At 42.2% G+C, this 19104-nt stretch overlaps 1 protein-coding gene across 1 annotated transcript in view; it reads left to right on the top strand.

Moving 5' to 3' along the window:
- The window catches only part of TGFBR3 (transforming growth factor beta receptor 3), a 210791-nt gene that overhangs the window by 14170 nt on the left and 177517 nt on the right, over window positions 1-19104 (top strand). Inside the window, exons 2-3 of the mRNA XM_012500557.2 lie at window positions 7339-7425; window positions 12466-12622. Coding sequence (XP_012356011.1) covers window positions 12535-12622 — 88 coding nt within the window. The 5' untranslated portion in view covers window positions 7339-7425; window positions 12466-12534. The remainder of the gene's footprint in view (window positions 1-7338; window positions 7426-12465; window positions 12623-19104) is intronic.

Genomic DNA, 19104 nt, shown 5'->3' on the forward strand with positions numbered 1-19104 from the left:
TTGGCTCACTGCAACCTCTACCTCCCGGGTTCAAGCCATTCTCCTGCCTCAGCCTCCCAAGTAGCTGGGATTACAGGCACATGCCATCAGGCCCAGCCAATTTTTTTTGTATTTTTGGTAGAGACAGAGTTTCACCACGTTGGCCAGCCTGGTCTTGAATTTCTGATCTCAAGTGATCCACGATTACAGGCGTGAGCCACAGCGCCCAGCCCATTTTATGGATTTCTTATAGCCCCAGTTATAGGTGCACTCAAGACATTAAAAAGGGAAAATTGGGCCGGGCGTGGTAGCTCAGGCCTGTAATCCCAACGCTTTTGGAGACCGAGGACAGGAGTTCAAGACCAGCCTGGCCAACATGGTAAAACCCCATCTTTACTAAAAAAATACAAAAGTTAGCTGGGTGTAGTGGCAGGCACCTGTAATCCCAGCTACTCAGGAGGCAGAGGCAGGAGAATTGCTTGAACCTGGGAGGCAGAGGTTGCAGTGATCTGAGATAGTGCCACTGCAGTACAGCCTGGGAAATAGTGAGACTCCATCTCAAAAAAAAAAAAAAAAAAAAAAGAAGGGAAAATTGGCCAGGTGTGATGGCTTACCCCTATAATCCCAGTGCTTTAGGAGGCTGAGGCAGGAGGATTATATGAGGCTAAGAATTCAAGATTAGCCTGGATAACATAGTGAGACCCCCATCTCCATAAAAAAATCCTAAAAAGTCAGCCGGGTGTGGTGGGGCACACCTGTAGTCCCTGCTTACAGGGTCTGTAGTTGAGGTGGGAGAATAGCTTGAGCCAAGGAGTTCGAGGCTGCAGTGAGCTATGATCATGCCACTGCACACCAGCCTGAGTGACAGAGTGAAACCCTATCCCCCCCTCCCACCACTCCCTCAAAAAAAGGGAAAACCATCAATCTCGGGGAAGGAGAATCTGATTTTTAAAAAGCCTCATTTAAGACTCGTTGGACTAGAACACTGACCTCATTTTCATGTCTGACTCGAAGCAGCACCTGTGGGTCCCCCCATCCTTACAAGTGGTTTGGGAAGACTCCCATTTTACCTCTAACAGGCATGGGCTTGTTGAGGTTTCTCTCTGCCTGTGGTTTGCCCTTTAACCCAGCAGGCTACAAAGATGAAAAGCAAACACAACATTAAAGAAAAGAGCTAGGGAAGAGGGCAGGGGGAAACAGGGCAGAATTTCCTTGCAGCCCTGACATCTTGCCTTGTTTCTGTGCCCATCCTCTTGTCTGGTTACACAGTCCCTTCCAGAGCTGCCTTGCTTGGGGGCTGTGCTCAGTCTTGAGACTTTTAGGCCAAATGACTCTTGAGTTTTGCTTTGATGTTCTAATTTCTTTGAAAAGACATCTTAATTTTACGCAAAAAGGAGATTGGAGAATGGATTCTTTAAAATTAAATTACCATCTTTTGAAGTGAAGTTTTAACCCTTCTCAAGATAAGGGGTTGTCACTGAAATTTCTGATTGCTTCTACTGATGATGCTAGTGGGAAGTCAGGATTGGCAGGACCCCATCTTGTGAAACCAATACCTTAAATCCTCAGGGCAATAAATTCAGCTCTAAAGAAGTGTCAGACTCTTATGGGTAGGAATTATGTGGAATGAAGTACATAATTTGTATTAGTGTAGTAGTAAAGTTAGAGGAATTTGCCTCCTGCTCTTATTGAGATAACATCAGCATGGTTCCTACAGGGATAGGAAGCCCAGCCGAGAAAGTCAAAGGCTTAGGAGGAAGCTGTTGGCCATGTACAAAGCCTGCAGTGTCATTCACCCTGGGATTCAAAGGTATCACATTGAAAATAAATTGTCTAGAATGGAGCTGAATTATCAGTGATTAGTTAAAAATAATCATAGCTACCATTTCCTGAATTGTAACAACATACTAGGACGTAAGTGCTTTATTTATTTATTTATTTATTTATTTATTTATTTATTTTGAGACGGAGTCTCACTCTGTCGCCCAGGCTGGAGTGCAGTGGCGCAATCTCGGCTCACTGCAAGCTCTGCCTCCCGGGTTCACGCCATTCTCCTGTCTCAGCCTCTCTGAGTAGCTGGGACTACAGGCGCCCGCCACCACGCCCGGCTAATTTTTTGTATTTTTAGTAGAGACAGGGTTTCACCGTGGTCTCGATCTCCTGACCTCGTGATCCGCCTGCCTCGGCCTCCCAAAGTGCTGGGATTACAAGCGTGAGCCACCGCGCCCGGCCAGTGCTTTATTTATTAATTTAGTTAATCATCATAACAATCCCATGAAAGAGATAGAATCATTATCTCTACTTTACAGATCAGGCATGGAGCTTTAAGTTAGTTGCCCAAAATCATATTGCTTAGAAAAGACAAGTGGGGGATTTGAACTCAGGTAGGCTATGGGGGCCCCACACTTTCCACTATGCTGTACTGTAGTCTGCTTCTAGGACAAACCAAGCATGCTCTTACCTCAGGACCTTTGCACTCGCTATTCCCACTGCCTGGGAAGTTTTTCCCTTAGATATTGTCATAGCTTTGTCTCTTACCTCTGTGCTTAAATGTTACCTTGTCTGGGAGGCCCTCTCTGACCACGCTGTCTAAAATAGCATCCCTCCTGTCATCACTCTCTCTCCTTAACCTGCTTTATTTTCCTTTCCTAGGTCTTATCATGCCTTGATATATTATTTATTTGTTGTCTTGTCTGTCCCTACCTTTAGAAGGTAAACCATGTGAAAACAGGAGTGTGTTTAATTTGCTGCTATGTGCCCACCTCCCTGAACAGTGCCCAGGACAGGGTAGGTGCTAATAAATGTTTGTTGAGTGAATGAATGAAGTAAACTAAAACTGCTGATCAAGGCCTGCCACCCTGGTTTCAGAACAAAATAATGTGTCCGTTATGCCAGATCTCATCAGACTACCCACCACCAGAAAGTGAGTGTCCATGCGGGGCCTGGTTGATGTCTGCAGTGGCTTAGTAATAGGCACAGTCCCTATCTTTTTTTTGGAAGTCAGCTGTTTCTGGAGGATCCCCTGTTTGTAGTAGTTAAGAGCATGGGCGTGGAATTAGACAGACCTGGGCTTAAGTCCTGGTGCCAGGATTTATAAGCTGGTGACTTGGGGTTGCTTAGCATCTTTTTTTTTTTTTTTTTTTTTTGGTGACAGGGCAGAGTCCCACTCTGTTGCCCAGGCTGGAGTGCAATGGTGCCATTGTAGCTCACTTGCAGCCTTGAACTTCTGGGCTCAAGTGATCCGCTTGCCTCAGCCTTCCAAGTAGCTAGGACTGTTGTCATGTGCCACCATGCCTGGCTAATATTTGTGTTTGTATTTATTTTTATTATTTTTTTCAGAAACTCCTGATGTTCAAATTATTTTTGTTTTTTCTATGTTTCCCAGGCTGGTTGTGAACTCCTGGCTTCAAGGGAGCCTTTGGCCTCTGCCTCCCAAAGTCCTGGGATTATAGGTGTGAGCCACTGTACCCAGCCTTACTTAGCATCTTGAAGCCTCACTTTTCTCACTACAAAATGGAGTAAAGGGCATCTGTCTCCTTGTATTGTTGAGAAGATTAAATGAGAAATTGTGATAGACATGATAGGTGTTCAATAGATGATAACTGAGACATTTTGTGGGTTCAGAAGAAAGCAGAGACGTCAGCTTCTGACAGGAAGGGGAATAAGGTATAGACACATGATCAACCGTGGAATAATTACAAAGCAGCATGTGGACAAGTCTTGGCTTTGCAACTAAGTAGCTGCGTAAAGCTGGGCCAGTCGTTGAGCCTTTCTAATTTTTGGTTTGCTAATCTGTAAAATTAAAGGGTCGGAGTAGATACTACCTGTTTCTAGCATTCCAAGTTGGCTCTCACTAGAAGATAACGTGGAATGAATTATACACAAAATGTTAAGTGACAGAATGTTCACAGTAGGAGGGGATTAATCAGAAGTCTCTTCTAGAATGAGGTGAGGACCATCAGTAGAGTTCTTGGACTTTGAGGAATAGCATAAAAATGGCAGATTGTGATAAAATGGTCAGATCTGACAAAATTCAGATTTTATGTGTGCTTACATTGTTGGGAAGATACTGCATTTAAATAATTTTTGCTTACATAACTTATATATTAAAATAGCTAATGTAGTATTAATATTCTATTTTTTCTTATGTTGTCAAGTTGACTATTTTTCTTGGATAACACTTTCCTGTGTTGTGAAGTTATTCCTGCTAGCCTTTACATAATTACGCATTTCAGATTTCCACAAGTGTGTTTGAAGTCTCATTTTCTAGAAGGGATTCAGGATTATTAGTCCATGTAATGACAATTATAGTATGATATAGAATAAAAGATTTTCTTGTTTAATTTCTTCATATTAGAGATGAAGGTAGTAGGACCCAGAAAGTCTGAGCTGGTAAAACATGCTGATGGTTGCACTCCTGCCTCCTTTTCCTTTGAGGATGCCTGAGGTTCTTATACACAACTCTTATTTGTTATCGAGAAATGTTCTAATAATTTATCATCCTGCTGTACTATTTTTTCTTTTTTTCTTTTTTTTGAGACGGAGTCTCGCTCTGTTGCCCAGGCTGGAATGCAGTGGCATGATCTCAGCTCACTGTAACCTCTGCCTGCCGAGTTCAAGCGGTTCTCCTGCCTCAGCCGCCTGAGTAGCTGAGATTACAGGCATGTGCCACTACACCTGGCTAATTCTGTATTTCTTGTAGAGATGTGATTTCACCATGTTGGCCAGGTTGGTCTGGAACTCCTGACCTCAAGTGATCTGCCCACCTTGGCCTACCAAAGTGCTGGGATTACAGGTGTGAGCTGCCACTCCCGGCCTGTACTATTCTTATTGTAGTATGCACAGTAGTATATATACCTGTAGTCCACTGTGGTACCTTCATTAGATGCCCACTGTCAGCCAAGTGTAGGTAGACTGTGATCCGCCTTGCTGGAATTAAGACAGTGGGAAAGCCATACTTGGAAGGAAATAATTACATAATAATTACAACCTGAAGGGTTGTACTGCGTTCTAGGTGTCCAAGTTTAACTTGGTCCAAGGGAATCAGAGGAGGCTTTCTTCAAGAAGTAAGGCGTATGCTGAGACCTGAAGATGTTAGAAAGTGACCATCCTAGGGACCACGGAGGGATGTTGAGTTCCGATATAGTGAACATCACTTTTGGAAGGTGAGGACTTGGCCCTTTTGTGGGACTGAATTGACACTAGGGTGGCTGGAGTGTGCAGAAGATGAGCTTGGACTAACTAGACGATAGTTGGTGGCCATGTGAAGTTTTGCTGTTTATCTGGACAGCAGTGGGCAGCCACTGAAGAGTTTTAATTCTTGGTGTTTCACATGCCTGGGCTGTAAACCACCACACCTGGTGCACTTTTAAATGTTTTTGTAGAGACAGTGTTTCACTGTTGTCCAGGCTATCAAAAGCTTTTGTCAATGGCCAGGTGCTTGCTAGGGCCTGAGGGAGGATGACTGTTGTCCTGAGAATATTCTGATATGCTGAATTTTGCTCGAATAATTACAGCTTTATGATTTAAACCTTTTTGATGACAGCTGATTCCTCATTCTAGGTAGCTTGGTTGGTTTGGTGGCAGTGCCAGACCGAGTTCCACAGCCCCCAGCTAAACCCCTGCAGCTAATTGGGAATCATCAAGTAGAATCGAGAAGGGCCCTGCAGCCGGATCCCTGTAACTTATACCAGAAATGTTGAGGCAATGGCTTCACCACCATTTGGACAGTTTTGCTACATTATGAGTATCTTTAGAACCCATACCTTGTATGGAATTTGGGATCGTTATTTTTTTGTGATGGAGGGAATTTTTGAAATTCTAGATGATAAAGTCTAATCTCAAAAATAATACAAAATTTGCTACAAACAACTATTTCTGTTGCCTTGCTACTAGTAGTTTGCTTATTTTCTTTTTGAAAGTCTAGGTGTATTTTAACCATAAAAATACCAATGACTATTATTTATTTAAAATAGACAGTGTGGGGCCGAGCACAGTGGCTCACACCTGTAATCCCAGCACATTGTGAGGCTGAGGTGGGTTGATCACCTGAGATCAGGAGTTCCAGACTAGCTGGGCCAACATGGCGAAACCCTGTCTCTACTAAAAATACAAAAATTAGCCAGGCGTGGTGGCGCATGCCTGTAATCCTAGCTATATGGGAGGCTGAGGCAAGAGAATTGCTTGAACCCAAAGGCAGAGGTTGCAACGAGCTGACATCATGCCACTGCACTCCAGCCTGGGTGGCAGAGTGAGACTCCATCTCAAAAAAGAAAGAATAAAATAAAATAGACTGTGTGGGCCAGGTATTGTTTTAGGTACCATGCCTATATTCTGTCTCATATATTATAATCAAAATATTGCTACCATTTTACAGATGAGGGCGTGGTAGGGGCTAAATGACTTGTCCAGTGTAACACAGCTGGGTAAGCCAGGGTTTGAACCCCCAAATACAGTTCTTTATTAATTCTAGCTTAAAAGCAGACACCCTTATAAATGAAAAGCTACAGAAACCTTTGGATGCAAAAATCTTAAATGTGAAAAGGTGGTTCTTAGAGTATTGCAAGGGTGGGTGAAAAAGCCATCCTAGTTTGTGAGTTTGAATAAAACATGGTCTTTTCCAACTTTGTGAAATGTGTCAACACCCACCCTCCCTTTTTCCTGTATTTTGCTTGGGAGTGAGGTGTGTTGTGCTTGGGATAGATGGAAGGGCTTTTAAGGACGGACTGAAGTTCAGCCCCAAGGAAACCAAGGCTGCTGGGGCCAGATTTGTTGATCATGCCCCCAGCCAGGAATGAGGGTGGGCCTGCTCTGGAGGGACAGCCTTCCTTGCCTCTGAAGGCAGCTGGCACAGAATAGGCAGAGTGGAGTCAGGCTTCTCCGCTCTCCTCGTACCCTCTGCGTACTGCTTCCCCCATGCCTACCAGTACAGGTGGTTCCAGAGTAATCTTCCTCCTTTCTTTTCCTGCCACTGGCAGCCACAGAATGTTGGGACTAATTAATCTGACACCTCAGGATAATAAATCTCTTTGGTAGAAACAGCTTGCTAATGATAAATGATAGTTTCAATACTGTACATGCACAATCTCATCTGATTCTTGCAACACCCCTGTGATGTAGCTAAGTTTCGTCTGTTACACTCTTTACAAAGGAGAAAACTGAGGCTCCATTCTGATCTAAACCCCCATCCTTTCTTGTCTGACATGCTGTGAGAATCTCAACTGATTGTCCAGGCACTCTGGCCTCCCTTCAGTCTGTTCTCTGTACAGTGTGAGGGAAATCTTTAGTAATCCCATCTGATCACGCTATTCCCTGTTTAAACCCCTCCCTGAACTTACTCCTCTTCTCTTTCCCTTTCAGCTCTGCAGCTCTCCTCCCTCCTGTAACGCTTCCTCTGCCTGCAGTGTCATTTGTCACCTGACTTTTTAAATCTTCGCTTATCCTCAGGTTGCGTATACTTTTCCTTTAGAGCTCTGATTATATCTTGTAATTACATATTTGTGATTATTGTCTGTTTATCTCACCGGCTTTTAAGCCCACAAGGGCAAAAAACATGTCTTTTTGACCACTGCTTAGCAGAGTAAGCAATAAAGATTTATTGAAAGGAGAAACTCAGGAAATTAAATGTCTTGTGTGAAGTAGTAAATGATAGTTTTACTAGGATATAAGCTCCCTGAGGGCAGGATTTTTGGCATCTTTTTTCATTGCTATGTCCCTGGCATCTTGAACAGTGCCTGGCATATAGTAGTAATATTTATTGAATATCAGTTGTGCTTGGATGTGATTCCAAAGATTTCTTATCCAAATCTAGGACTTTTTCTCTCTTTATGACAAATCTATCTGAAGATGGGGATTAGTTTAGTTCTGATTCTGAATCAACTCATGGGTGTAGCCAGGCCATGTTAGCCATCTAAGGGGAAGCTACTAATTTTTTCTTACTGGTTCTTAGCCTATTGCCAGACATCCATTTTGCCACAGTTTTTCTCTTAGATAGAGCAAGATTTCTCTCCTTACCTTAGGGAATATTGTACCAAACCAGATCCTTTTAAATATTGGTTTAGAACGTGATGTTTTTAAGGATTCATTTGGATGGGATTTTTTCAGCTAATCTTGGTCTTTACCTGTGCACTTTGTTGGGTCATGAGGGCATGTGGGGCAGTATGCTCAGTTTAATGGACTCAGAAATAAACCCAGGGGATCTCTGAAATGAGCAGAATTAGCAGCACATTTATTTGCTTTTTTTTTTTAAAAAACCCATTAAGTTCTCAGAATTTTCTTATGTTCATTGATGAATACTAAGTGTTCATCAGTTCATCAAAGTTCACCTACCTTTTAAATGGAACATGTTGCTTTGAAATGTGGGCAAAATGACTATTATTCCAAATTGCTCTTTCACGATCTCAGAGTACCCTATTTATATTTCTACTTTTTTTAAAAAATACTTTAAGTTCTAGGGTACATGTGCACAATGTGCAGGTTTGTTACATAGGTATACATTAGGTATACATGTGCCATGTTGGTTTGCTGAACCCATTAACTCATCATTTACATTAGGTATTTCTACTTTTTTTAAGTGAAAGCAAGTTTATTAGAAAGTAAAGGAATAAAGGAATGGCTACTCCATAGACAGAACCTATATTTCTTTCTTTTTTTTTTTTTTTTTTGAGTTGGAGTCTCATTCTGTTGCCCAGGCTGGAGTGCAGTGGCACGATCTTGGCTCATTGCAATCTCTGTCTCCTGGGTTCAAGTGATTCTCCTGCCTCAGCCTCCCGAGTAGCTGGGATTACAGGCACGTACCACCACGCCTGGCTAACTTTTGTATTTTTAGTTGAGCTGGAGTTTCACCAGGTTGGCCAGGCTGGTCTTGAACTCCTGACCTCAGGTGATCTGCCCAGCTCGGCCTCCCAAAGTGCTGGGATTACAGGCATGAGCCACTGCGCCGAGCCAGAACCCATATTTCTAAAGAAAGCATTTAGTTCATAAAGTCCAGAGATTCTTTGAGGTCAAAAAGTCAGGATTGGGAGTCCCCGATGTTTGCAGTCAGTGTGGTAGAACCTCACAGAAGAAAGAGGAGTTTGTATTTCGTTAGTTTTATCAAAGCTACAACTTTTCGGAAGCCTTCAGTCCATCCAGCATTCCAGGGAACTGATTCCTAAGTCGGGTGTTAAGGCACTGAGGTGTACAAGTTGTGGCCAAAACTGGAGTTCAGCTGAATGAGAATGACACACTTCCCTTTTGCTTCTCCTGTGCCTTGGGAGCCTTTCACCACACTGGGGAGATTAGACAAAAACCTTCTGCAGTTTATTTTCTTTTTGAACAAGTTACATTATGGAGAGACTTTTAAGCTAAAAGAAGAAAAGCTCCCTTTTTGTTACAAACAGCAGTGTGTAGTTTCAACTTGTCCAGGACTTCCTCAGAGATGTTTTAAGATCCGGTGTAAACTTGCTGTGGTTTGCCTTTGGGCATCAAACTGTTTAGCTTGGCTCTATTATATCTGTAATTGCTGCATTTTAATAATTGCCCAATATTCTTGTCAGCAATTTGCAGCCTATATTTTTAATGGAACCATTTGCTTTCTTTTCCACAGGTTTGTTCAGACCTGGTTTAAGCCCCTGGATTAACGCAGCACAGACCCTCAGACCCACTGCAGCTGTGGGCAGGGTGACGCAAGCTCATTAAATATTCCCACAAGCCTCGTGCCGCTTACAGTTTATGTGCTTCATAAAATCCTCTGGGAAGTCATCTTCTGAGATCTCCTTACAGGGATTTGCTTTATAAAAGGTGTCTTTAACATTTGCTGAAATAGCATATTCTTTCAGAGAGGTTTTTCCTTATCAAAATTATTATATAGGCAGGAGGCACTATAGTTCTTGTGAACCAATTCACTAATTTAGGGAATCTAATATTTTGAAGGGAAAAAAATAGAGACAGATACTCTTTGTGGTGGTTGAATTTTTAAGTTAACAGAAAAGATTTCCATCTGATCAGAGTCGATGTGGAATTATGGAGACAGAAATGTTGGACTTTGAGGGATAATAAGTCAGTTTAATGGCTCCCAAATTATCTCTATAATTTAGTCAGCTTTTGAGACAAGACCGTTGTGTCATTGATGACTTATGCCTCAACTTGACTGGTAATTTTGTTCTTTTAGTGAGTCCACTCTTTAGCTTATCTCCTTTTGTCTGTTGTAATGTTTATTTTTCAGTAAACAAAAGATTGAACTGGATTTACGGTAGCTAAGAATTACATAAATAGCTATACCTTAATTTCTCCACTTTATTGGTATAAATACCTCAAAGAGAATGGACAAGTACTGATACAGTACAGTAATTATAGCTAACATTTATTTGGTTTGTTGTTATGTGCTAGGGACTGTTCTAAGCATTGTGTATGTATATTAACTAACTGAATCCTCACAACAGCTTACCATACATTTCCTACCACAGGATATGTTCATTCATGAAGAGCAAGCTGCCTAACATTACCATTTGGTAAGGGGCAGATTGGATTCACACCCAGGAAGATTTTTAATCTTTATCATAATCCATATGCTATTCATACTGGGATTTTAATCACTATTGTATATCAAGATTGAACCATGGTGCCCCCTGGCTATATAATAATTTAGTTTTAAGACATATCTAAGAAATTCTTTTTGAAATTTACTGTTGTTTCTGGATAGGTAATACTTGCACATGGTATTAATACAAAACCCAGAAGGGAATTCAGTGAAAAGGCTTCTACTCCCTCCCACCCCTGTCCTGCAGTCACCCTATTTGCCCCGTTCTCATAGGCAATGTTACAATTGCAAAGAGCCATTTTAAATATCTTTCTCTTTGACACTTGGTGCAATAAATTGAGACCATTTAATTAAAAATTCATTTAAAATAATTTTTTTTGTACTGTATCTACAAGTGCCCACACTGGCTTTGTCTCTGAAGGTAGCGGGCATCTCCTGTTGGGTGATATTTCCTGAGTGAGGATAACAAGGCCACAACCCCCAGGTGTGTGAGATGGCTCCCGGAAACTCCACCATTCTGCCTTTTCCAGGGCCTAGATCAGGGAGGGTCTTTGCCCTTTTACCCATAACTTTTGTTCATGATAAGAAGGAACCCTGCCTGGAGCATAGTAAATGCTCAGTACATGTTTGTTAATTGAACTTCTGTGAGTTGTGCCAGGCTCAGTGATAGAGGGCTGGAGAAATACACTTTGGAGTGTCTAAATCAGTAACCATTAGGGCCATGTGAGGAATATTCAAGTTAGGTAAACCACCACAAAACTCTCATTCAAGACTCTGGATAGGAAAAGTTTAGAAAGAACCTTCTAGATCCTCGAGTCCAGTAACCAGATAGTCTCAGATGGGCTGAGAGACAGGGAAGACTTTTTTCCTGTTAAAATGTTGGCAAACAGTTGAAATAAGAACCTTGCCTTTTTATGTTTATTTTTTTTCAGATTGATTATCAGCGCAACTTAATTTGATCCTTGTGATAACCCTGTTATAACATTAGATTGAGTCTCTAATCACAGCTGGTTTTGTTTTCTTGCTGGCACTAGGGTTGCATGTATCAAGTGTCATTGATTACTTTGGTATCACAACTTAACTGGTGATGTTGTATTTCAGGTGCACCTTGATTTTCTTTGGTAGTTCTGAAAATTCTCTATAAAACCAAAGATTTAAAATGTCAAAAACGGGGCTGGGCACGGTGGCTCACGCCAAGGCTGAGGCAGGCGCATCATGAGGTCAGGAGTTCAAGACCAGCCTGGCCAACATGGTGAAACCTCATCTCTACTAAAAATACAAAAATTAGCCGGGCATAGTGGTGCATGTCTGTAATCCCAGCTACTTGGGAGGCTGAGGCAGGAGAATCGCTTGAACCCAGGTGGCGGAGGTTGCAGTGGGCCAAGACCGCGCCACTGCACTCCAGCTTGGCAACAGAGCAAGACTCTATCTCAAAAAACAAACAAACAAATGCCAATAACAAATATGTCATTTGCAAAAGTATTTGCTATAAAAATCTTTGTTAGGTAGTCACTGCCCTCAGTCTAGTTTGCTTGAGTGCTATTTGGCATCTTTTAAGTTAAATTTCTTTTTTTTTTTTTTTTTTTTTTTGAGACGGAGTCTCGCTCTGTCACCCAGGCTGGAGTGCAGTGGCGCGATCTCGGCTCACTGCAAGCTCCGCCTCTCGGGTTCACGCCATTCTCCTGCCTCAGCCTCCCGAGTAGCTGGGACTACAGGCGCCCGCCACCACGCCCGGCTAATTTTTTGTATTTTTAGTAGGGACGGGGTTTCACCATGGTCTCGATCTCCTGACCTCGTGATCCACCCGCCTCGGCCTCCCAAAGTGCTGGGATTACAAGCGTGAGCCACCGTGCCCGGCCAGATAAATTTCTTATATTACGCTTTTCAGAAATTCTCCGTTTAACTTTAGTGTCTGTTTGTTTATTAAGTTTCTTCATTAAGTTTTCTTATTGAAATTTGTTTCACAGGCAGTTTGAAAATTGCAAGGGGGACTTTAAGACTACTTCTGATTTGCAAAGATTGTCTGAAGTAACTGGATGAGACGCACTGTTGGAGAAATAAAAATGACTTCCCATTATGTGATCGCCATCTTTGCCCTGATGAGCTCCTGTTTAGCCACTGCAGGTAAGTTGCATAATATAAATTGCATGTTTGTTATATAATTTTGGATATATTTTGTCCCAGTCTCTTTAGTTGAGAAGAATTTAGGCCATGTGATGTTCATGCAGAACTTGAATATTTATGTTCTTTAGGGAAATAAAATATTTGACTACTATATAGATACATAGTACATTGGTCTGTGCTATATTTTACTAGGTTGGTGCTGGCATTGTCATGTTAGTGACGCAGATACCTAACTAACCTTGGTGGAGGAAGGTAGAGAACAAATACGCTAATGAATAATCCCACTTAATTTTGTTACATGCATAGATTGTTTATATATATATTTTGAGATGAAGTTTCACTCTGTTACCGAGGCTGGAGTGCAGAGGCATAATCATGGCTTACTGTAGGCTCGACCTCCTGGGCTTAAGTGATCGTCTCACCTCAGCCTCCTAACTAGTTGGGACTACAGGCGTGTGCCACCATGCCCAGCTAATGTTTTATTTTTTGTAGAGATAGGGTCTCCTATGTTGCTCAGGCTGGTTTCAAACTCCTGAGCTCAAGTGATCCTCTCTTTTTGGCCTCCTAGTGTGCTGGCATTACAGGTATGTGCCACTGCGCCCGACCTGTATTTACATTTTTGTCCCTGAATAAGGATTTCAAGAAAGCATTTTTGTCCTTTTCTGTATTAGCAAATAAATAGATCTTCTAGATTGAGGTGACACTCTTGACATAGGCTACTTGGGAGGTATTTAGTTTTGCCTATTTCACGTATTTCAATATGTAACTTTTTTTTTTTTTTTTTCGAGACAGAGTCTTGCTCTGTCACCCAGGCTGGAGTGCAATGGCCTGATCTTGGCTCACTGCAACCTCCTCCTCTCGGATTCAAGCAATTCTCATGCCTCAGCCTAGCAATTCTCGTGCCTCAGCCTCCCAAGTAGCTGGGACTGCAGACGCCCGCCATCACACGCATATAATATTTGTATTTTTAGTAGAGACAGGGTTTCACTATTTTGGCCACGCTGGTCTCGAACTCCTGACCTCAGGTGATCCGCCTACCTCGGCCTCCCAAAGTGCTGGGATTACTAACTTTTTAAAAAGTAGAGAAATATACTGAGCTTCCTGGAGGCCAAATGAGATTGGAGATGAAAAGATGCAAATGACTTGAAACACTGTTGCTTAACTAAGAGTATCTGATCTCCCACACCACCATCTTAGTGTGCTTACTGTGAGGGGTTACTCAATAAATTTGGAAGCTTAATTTGCTCTATTTTATTATAATTTCCATTGTGTCTATTCTGTAATGAGCTACATAAAACTCATTTGTTGGACCAGTTCTGGAAACTGGCAGGTCTCAACAAGAAAAGCATTGACTTGAAAAGTGATTAGCTGCTTGGTTTTGGCTGTTGAATTGCACATACAGATGAGAGTGATAGTAATGATCATCTATTGAGTGGGCACTATATCCAGGCACTGGGCTAAACAATTAAAGAATATAAAAATGAATAAGGATATTCTTATTTAATGAGCTCACTTAATCACAACTTGGAGGTAGAGTTAATTTGGCATTTTATAGATGATGAAATGAGATATGGAGAGATTAGGTAACTTGTGTAGTGTCATGTAGCTGGAAAGTGGAAGAGCCAGATTTTACATTCAGATTTTACATCTATGCTCTTCACCTCTGTTATACTGAAGAAACCAGATCTCCCTTAAGACTCCAATAGACTCAGATCTGGGGTTGTGTGCAGACGTAGACTGAGAGTCAGCTGGCAGAAACTGGTTTATGGATTGGAAAGTAGAATGTTCCTCTCATTGCAAATATCTTTTTTTTTTTTTTTTTTGAGATAGAGTCTCCCTCTGTTGCCCAGGCTGGAGTGCACTGGCGTGATCTTGGCTTACTGCAATCTCTGTCTCCTGGGTTCAAGCGATTCTCCTGCCTCAGCCTTCCGAGTAGCTGGGACTACAGGCGTGTGCCACCATGCCTGGCTAATTTTTTGTATTTTTAGTAGAAACGAAGTTTCACCATGTTAGCCAGGCTGGTCTCGATCTCCTGGCCTCAGCCTCCCAAAGTGCTGGGCTTTCAGGCATGAGCCACCTCCCCTGGCTGTAAATATCTTGAAAGAAAGTTGCTAGGCCTTTTTTGTTGTTGTTGTTTTTTGAATGCCAGTTTATGAATTTGAACTGCCCATTCTCTATTTTTGTCTATCAGCAGTTTCATTTTGTCTCATTATTGAAGTGCTATTTGCCTTTTAGCCTGTGTATTAAAATGGAATTGACTTAAAATCTCATCGAAAAGTAGTAGAAATGCACCCCCCCACCCCCACCTCCCAAAAAAAGAGAGAGAGAGAGAGAAAGAGGGAGAGAAGCAGCTTGATGGAAAATATGCTGTTTTGATGACAAGATGTCTAGTCTCACCTTGTGGGTTTGAGGCTGGGCTTTCTGCCTTCATTGATGCCTGGGTCAGACTGAAAAACACAAATGAAGAAGGAACTTTATGGGAAAGGAGTGAGTTTGATGGCCCTATCCAGCCTTGATGAATTTGATAGTGAATCAGTTTTGCTTCAGATCTTCCTCTCCTATTTGAAGCCTTTGGGAAAAGATACACACAAGTATATATATATTTGAGTTGAATACACACTGAAAACTTTGCTGAGGTGGAAGGGACAGTAGAGTTACAGATTTTTTTTTTTGGATACAGAGTCTCGCTCTGTCTGTCACCCAGGCTGGAGTGCAGTGGTGCCATCTTGGCTCACTGCAACCTCTGCCTCCTGGTTCAAGCGATTCTCCTGCCTCAGCCTCCTGAGTAGCTGGGATTACAGGCATGCACCACCACATCCAGCTAATTTTTGTATTTTTAGTAGAGATGGGGTTTTGTCATGTTGGCCAGGCTGGTCTCGAACTCCTGACCTCAAGTGATCCACCCCCTTCAGTCTCTGAAAATGCTGGGATTACAGGGGTGAGCCAACACCCCTGGATGAATTACAGATTTTATAATAGCATGAGGCAACTGATAAATAGCACAGAGGTATGGATGCCTTTTTGGTGTAGAAGTTTATTGGTTGTTTCCCTTTTGCACAACATAATAGATCAAATGAATGAAGAAGAGGGAAATTTTGTTTTTTTTTTTTTTTTTTTTTTTGAGACAGAGTGTCACTCGCCCAGGCTACAGTGCAGTGGCACAATCTTGGCTCATTGTAACCTCCATCTCCTGGGTTCAAGCAATTCTCCTGCCTCAACCTCCGAGTAGCTGGGACTACAGGCGCACACCGCCACGCCCAGCTAATTTTTTGTATTTTAGTAGAGATGGGATTTCATCGTGTTGCCCAGGCTGGTCGTGAACTCCTGAGCTCAGGCAATCCGCCCACCTCGGCCTCCCAAAGTACTGGGATTACAGGCGTGAGCCACTGCGCCTGGCTGCAAACAATTTTTTTTATATGCTAATATCTGATATTTTTCTCTGTAGGCCCAGCATACTTTACAAAATGGTTTTTTGGGCATTCTGGATGAGCTGAATTTAGCTCATCTGGGTAGTTATAGCAATGATGAATATTTCAAATAATTACTGTGTGTCAGGCCTCAAAGTTTTTTACATGTATTATAAATACTTTCATATATACATATCTCATAAATACTTTTCATACATTTCACCCTCATAAATACTCTAAGAAGTATAGATACTTTGATTATCCACAGTGTATAAGTGAGGAAATGGAAGCACAGAGAGGTCGAATAACTTTCTTAAGGTCACACAGCTAATAAATGGCAGGTGGGACTGTAAACCTACTTAGTCCAGGTCTGGAGATTGAGCCTTTAGGCCTCTATACTGTTAGGGAGGATTGATTTGAAGGGCGTTTGTTTGGAAAGAATGGTAATAGGTTTGTTTTGAGCCATTTATGTCCTCCTGAAACATTAAATCATTTATTCACTGATCCTTGTAAGTACAAAGCACAGTAATAGTCACTTAGGGATATACATGCAAAGAAATGTAAGATTCATTCCCACCCTATTTTTTTTATTTTTTAAGAGATAGGATCTTGCTGTGTTGTCCAGGTTGGCTTTGAACTCCTGACCTCAAGTGATCCTGCCACCTCAGCCTCTCAAAGCACTGGGGTTAAAGGCATGAGCCACTGTGCCCAGTCATATTCATCCCTTCTTTTGAGTTGCTCGTACTTTAGTTAGGCTTATAAAATATAACCATATAACTAAATAATGAATGTATAGTGAAAGCCAAATAAAACCCAAAGACCTCAGAGGGGTCACGAGGGGAAGCACTGTGGGTCAGAGTAGCCAGGGACGGCTTTGTGGAAGCTCTAGATCTTGAGCTCTGTCTTGAAGACTGGACAGAATCTAGGAAGAAGAAGGCACTGAGTTGACCAGGTGGGAAAACCTTGTCTAGCACAGAATGTGGCATTTAGGTGCTTATTTATTTATTTTTTTTAAATAAATGGATGACCTGGAGAGCTGGTATGGAAATGTAGCAGGAGGTCTATTTGGAAAGAAGGATTGACTGGATTAAGAAAATGTGGCACATATACACCATGGAATACTATGCAGCCATAAAAAATGATGAGTTTGTGTCCTTTGTAGGGACATGGATGAAACTGGAAAACATCATTCTCAGTAAACTATCGCAGGGACAAAAAACCAAACACCGCATGTTCTCACTCATAGGTGGGAATTGAACAATGAGAACTCATGGACACAGGAAGGGGAACATCACACTCCGGGGACTGTTGTGGGGTGGGGGGAGGGGGGAGGGACAGCATTAGGAGATACACCTAATGCTAAATGACGAGTTAATGGGTGCAGGAAATCAACATGGCACATGGATACATATGTAACAAACCTGCACATTGTGCACATGTACCCTAAAACCCTAAAGTATAATAATAATAAAAAATTCATCTTAGAGTAAAAAAAAAAAAAAAAAAAAAAAGGAAAGAAGGATGGAGTAGATTATGAAAGATCTTAAATATCATAATGAGGCTTGTGGATTTTATTCTGCGGTTTGGATGCTCTGTTCTTCCATCCCTTGGAGCCAAAGGTATGCACTGTTTAATCTTGGAATTCAAACGGTCGCCTCAAACAGTGAGGCTGAGTATGTAGCCTCATTAGCTTCAGACCCATCAGTGCTCGGCTCACAGGCTGTCATTTATCAAGGGCTTGATCTCTGCCAGCTAATTTATTTAAGACAACTCTATGAGATGGGTATTATTATTATCATCACCTCCATTTTACAAACAAGGAAATTGAGACTCAGTTTGGTTAATAATTTGTACAAAGTCCTGGAACTAATAAGTGGCAGAGTTGAGACTTGAACCTGGCAGTTTGGCTCTAGAATCCAGCCCATCAACCTCTAGATCCTTCTCTAGAGAGGAGACCCTCTGTGTGAGATGAATAAACCTCTTCTTGATTGATTAAATACCAGGTGAGTAGCTACCAGTGTGACATCCTGGAACCAGATTAAGCCCCTTTGGCCTCAGAAGAGACAGACATAGGTCATCAGAGCAGAAGGACCCTCAAGTAGTGGGCCTTCTTTATTTGTGTTCTGACTTAACCAAAGTGGCCTTAAAGCTGTAAACCGGTGGGAAGGTGTGGAGGTCTGGTAGCAGAGGGGCGAAGGTTGTCAAAGGCCTCCTTTTGGTTATGTGGCCAGAGGAGGGACAGAGCACAAGGAAGCACATAAATTGAGCCCAAGTTAGAATAATAGGAGCCTGCTTGTTCCAGCTCCATGGGTTTGTCTGGGCCTTCAGTGAAAACCTTTCTTTCCTTCTCTGCCTGTGGTAGAGAGTGAATGAAGGAGGTCGGGGCTGGTGGGCCGGGGGATATCCATATCCCAGTGTTAGTGTTGTTCTGACAAAACTCATGCTTTCGGCTGGACGCGGTGGCTCACGCCTGTAATCCTAGCACTTTGGGAGGCTGAGGCGGGCAGATTACGAGATCAGGAGATCGAGACCATCCTGGTTACACGGTGAAACCCCGTCTCTACTAAAAGTTCAAAAACAAAATTAGCCGAGCGCGGTGGCGGGCGCCTGTAGTCCCAGCTACTCGGAGAGGCTGAGGCAGGAGAATGGCGTGAACCCGGGAGGCGGAGCTTGCAGTGAGCCGAGATTGCGCCACCGCACTCCAGCCTGGGGGACAGAGCCAAACTCCGTCTCAGAAAAAAAAACAAAAAACAAAAAACTCATGCTTTCCCTCCCCTCCCTTGTTCCTTCGTTGTCATATAGCACTGTTGAGGGTGGAGGGTGGACTGTGCTCTTGGTGAACACGAGCTGTGTAAGGACCCTAATGCCTCCTGATTAGAAATTAGCGTAGGTGATTTACTTGGGTTAAAAAAAAAAAAGAGAGAGAGAATAAATACAAGAGATTTATTGGGGTTAAAAACAAAAAAGAAAAAAAAAAGAAATTATCTTAGGTTATTTATTGGCCTCTTAGATCCTGTAATCTACCTAATGTAAGAAAAGTAGGAAGTTTAAAAAATAAGTGCTTGATACTATGGG

This window comes from Nomascus leucogenys, chromosome 12, assembly GCF_006542625.1.
Source record: "Nomascus leucogenys isolate Asia chromosome 12, Asia_NLE_v1, whole genome shotgun sequence".
Lineage (NCBI taxonomy): Eukaryota > Metazoa > Chordata > Mammalia > Primates > Hylobatidae > Nomascus > Nomascus leucogenys.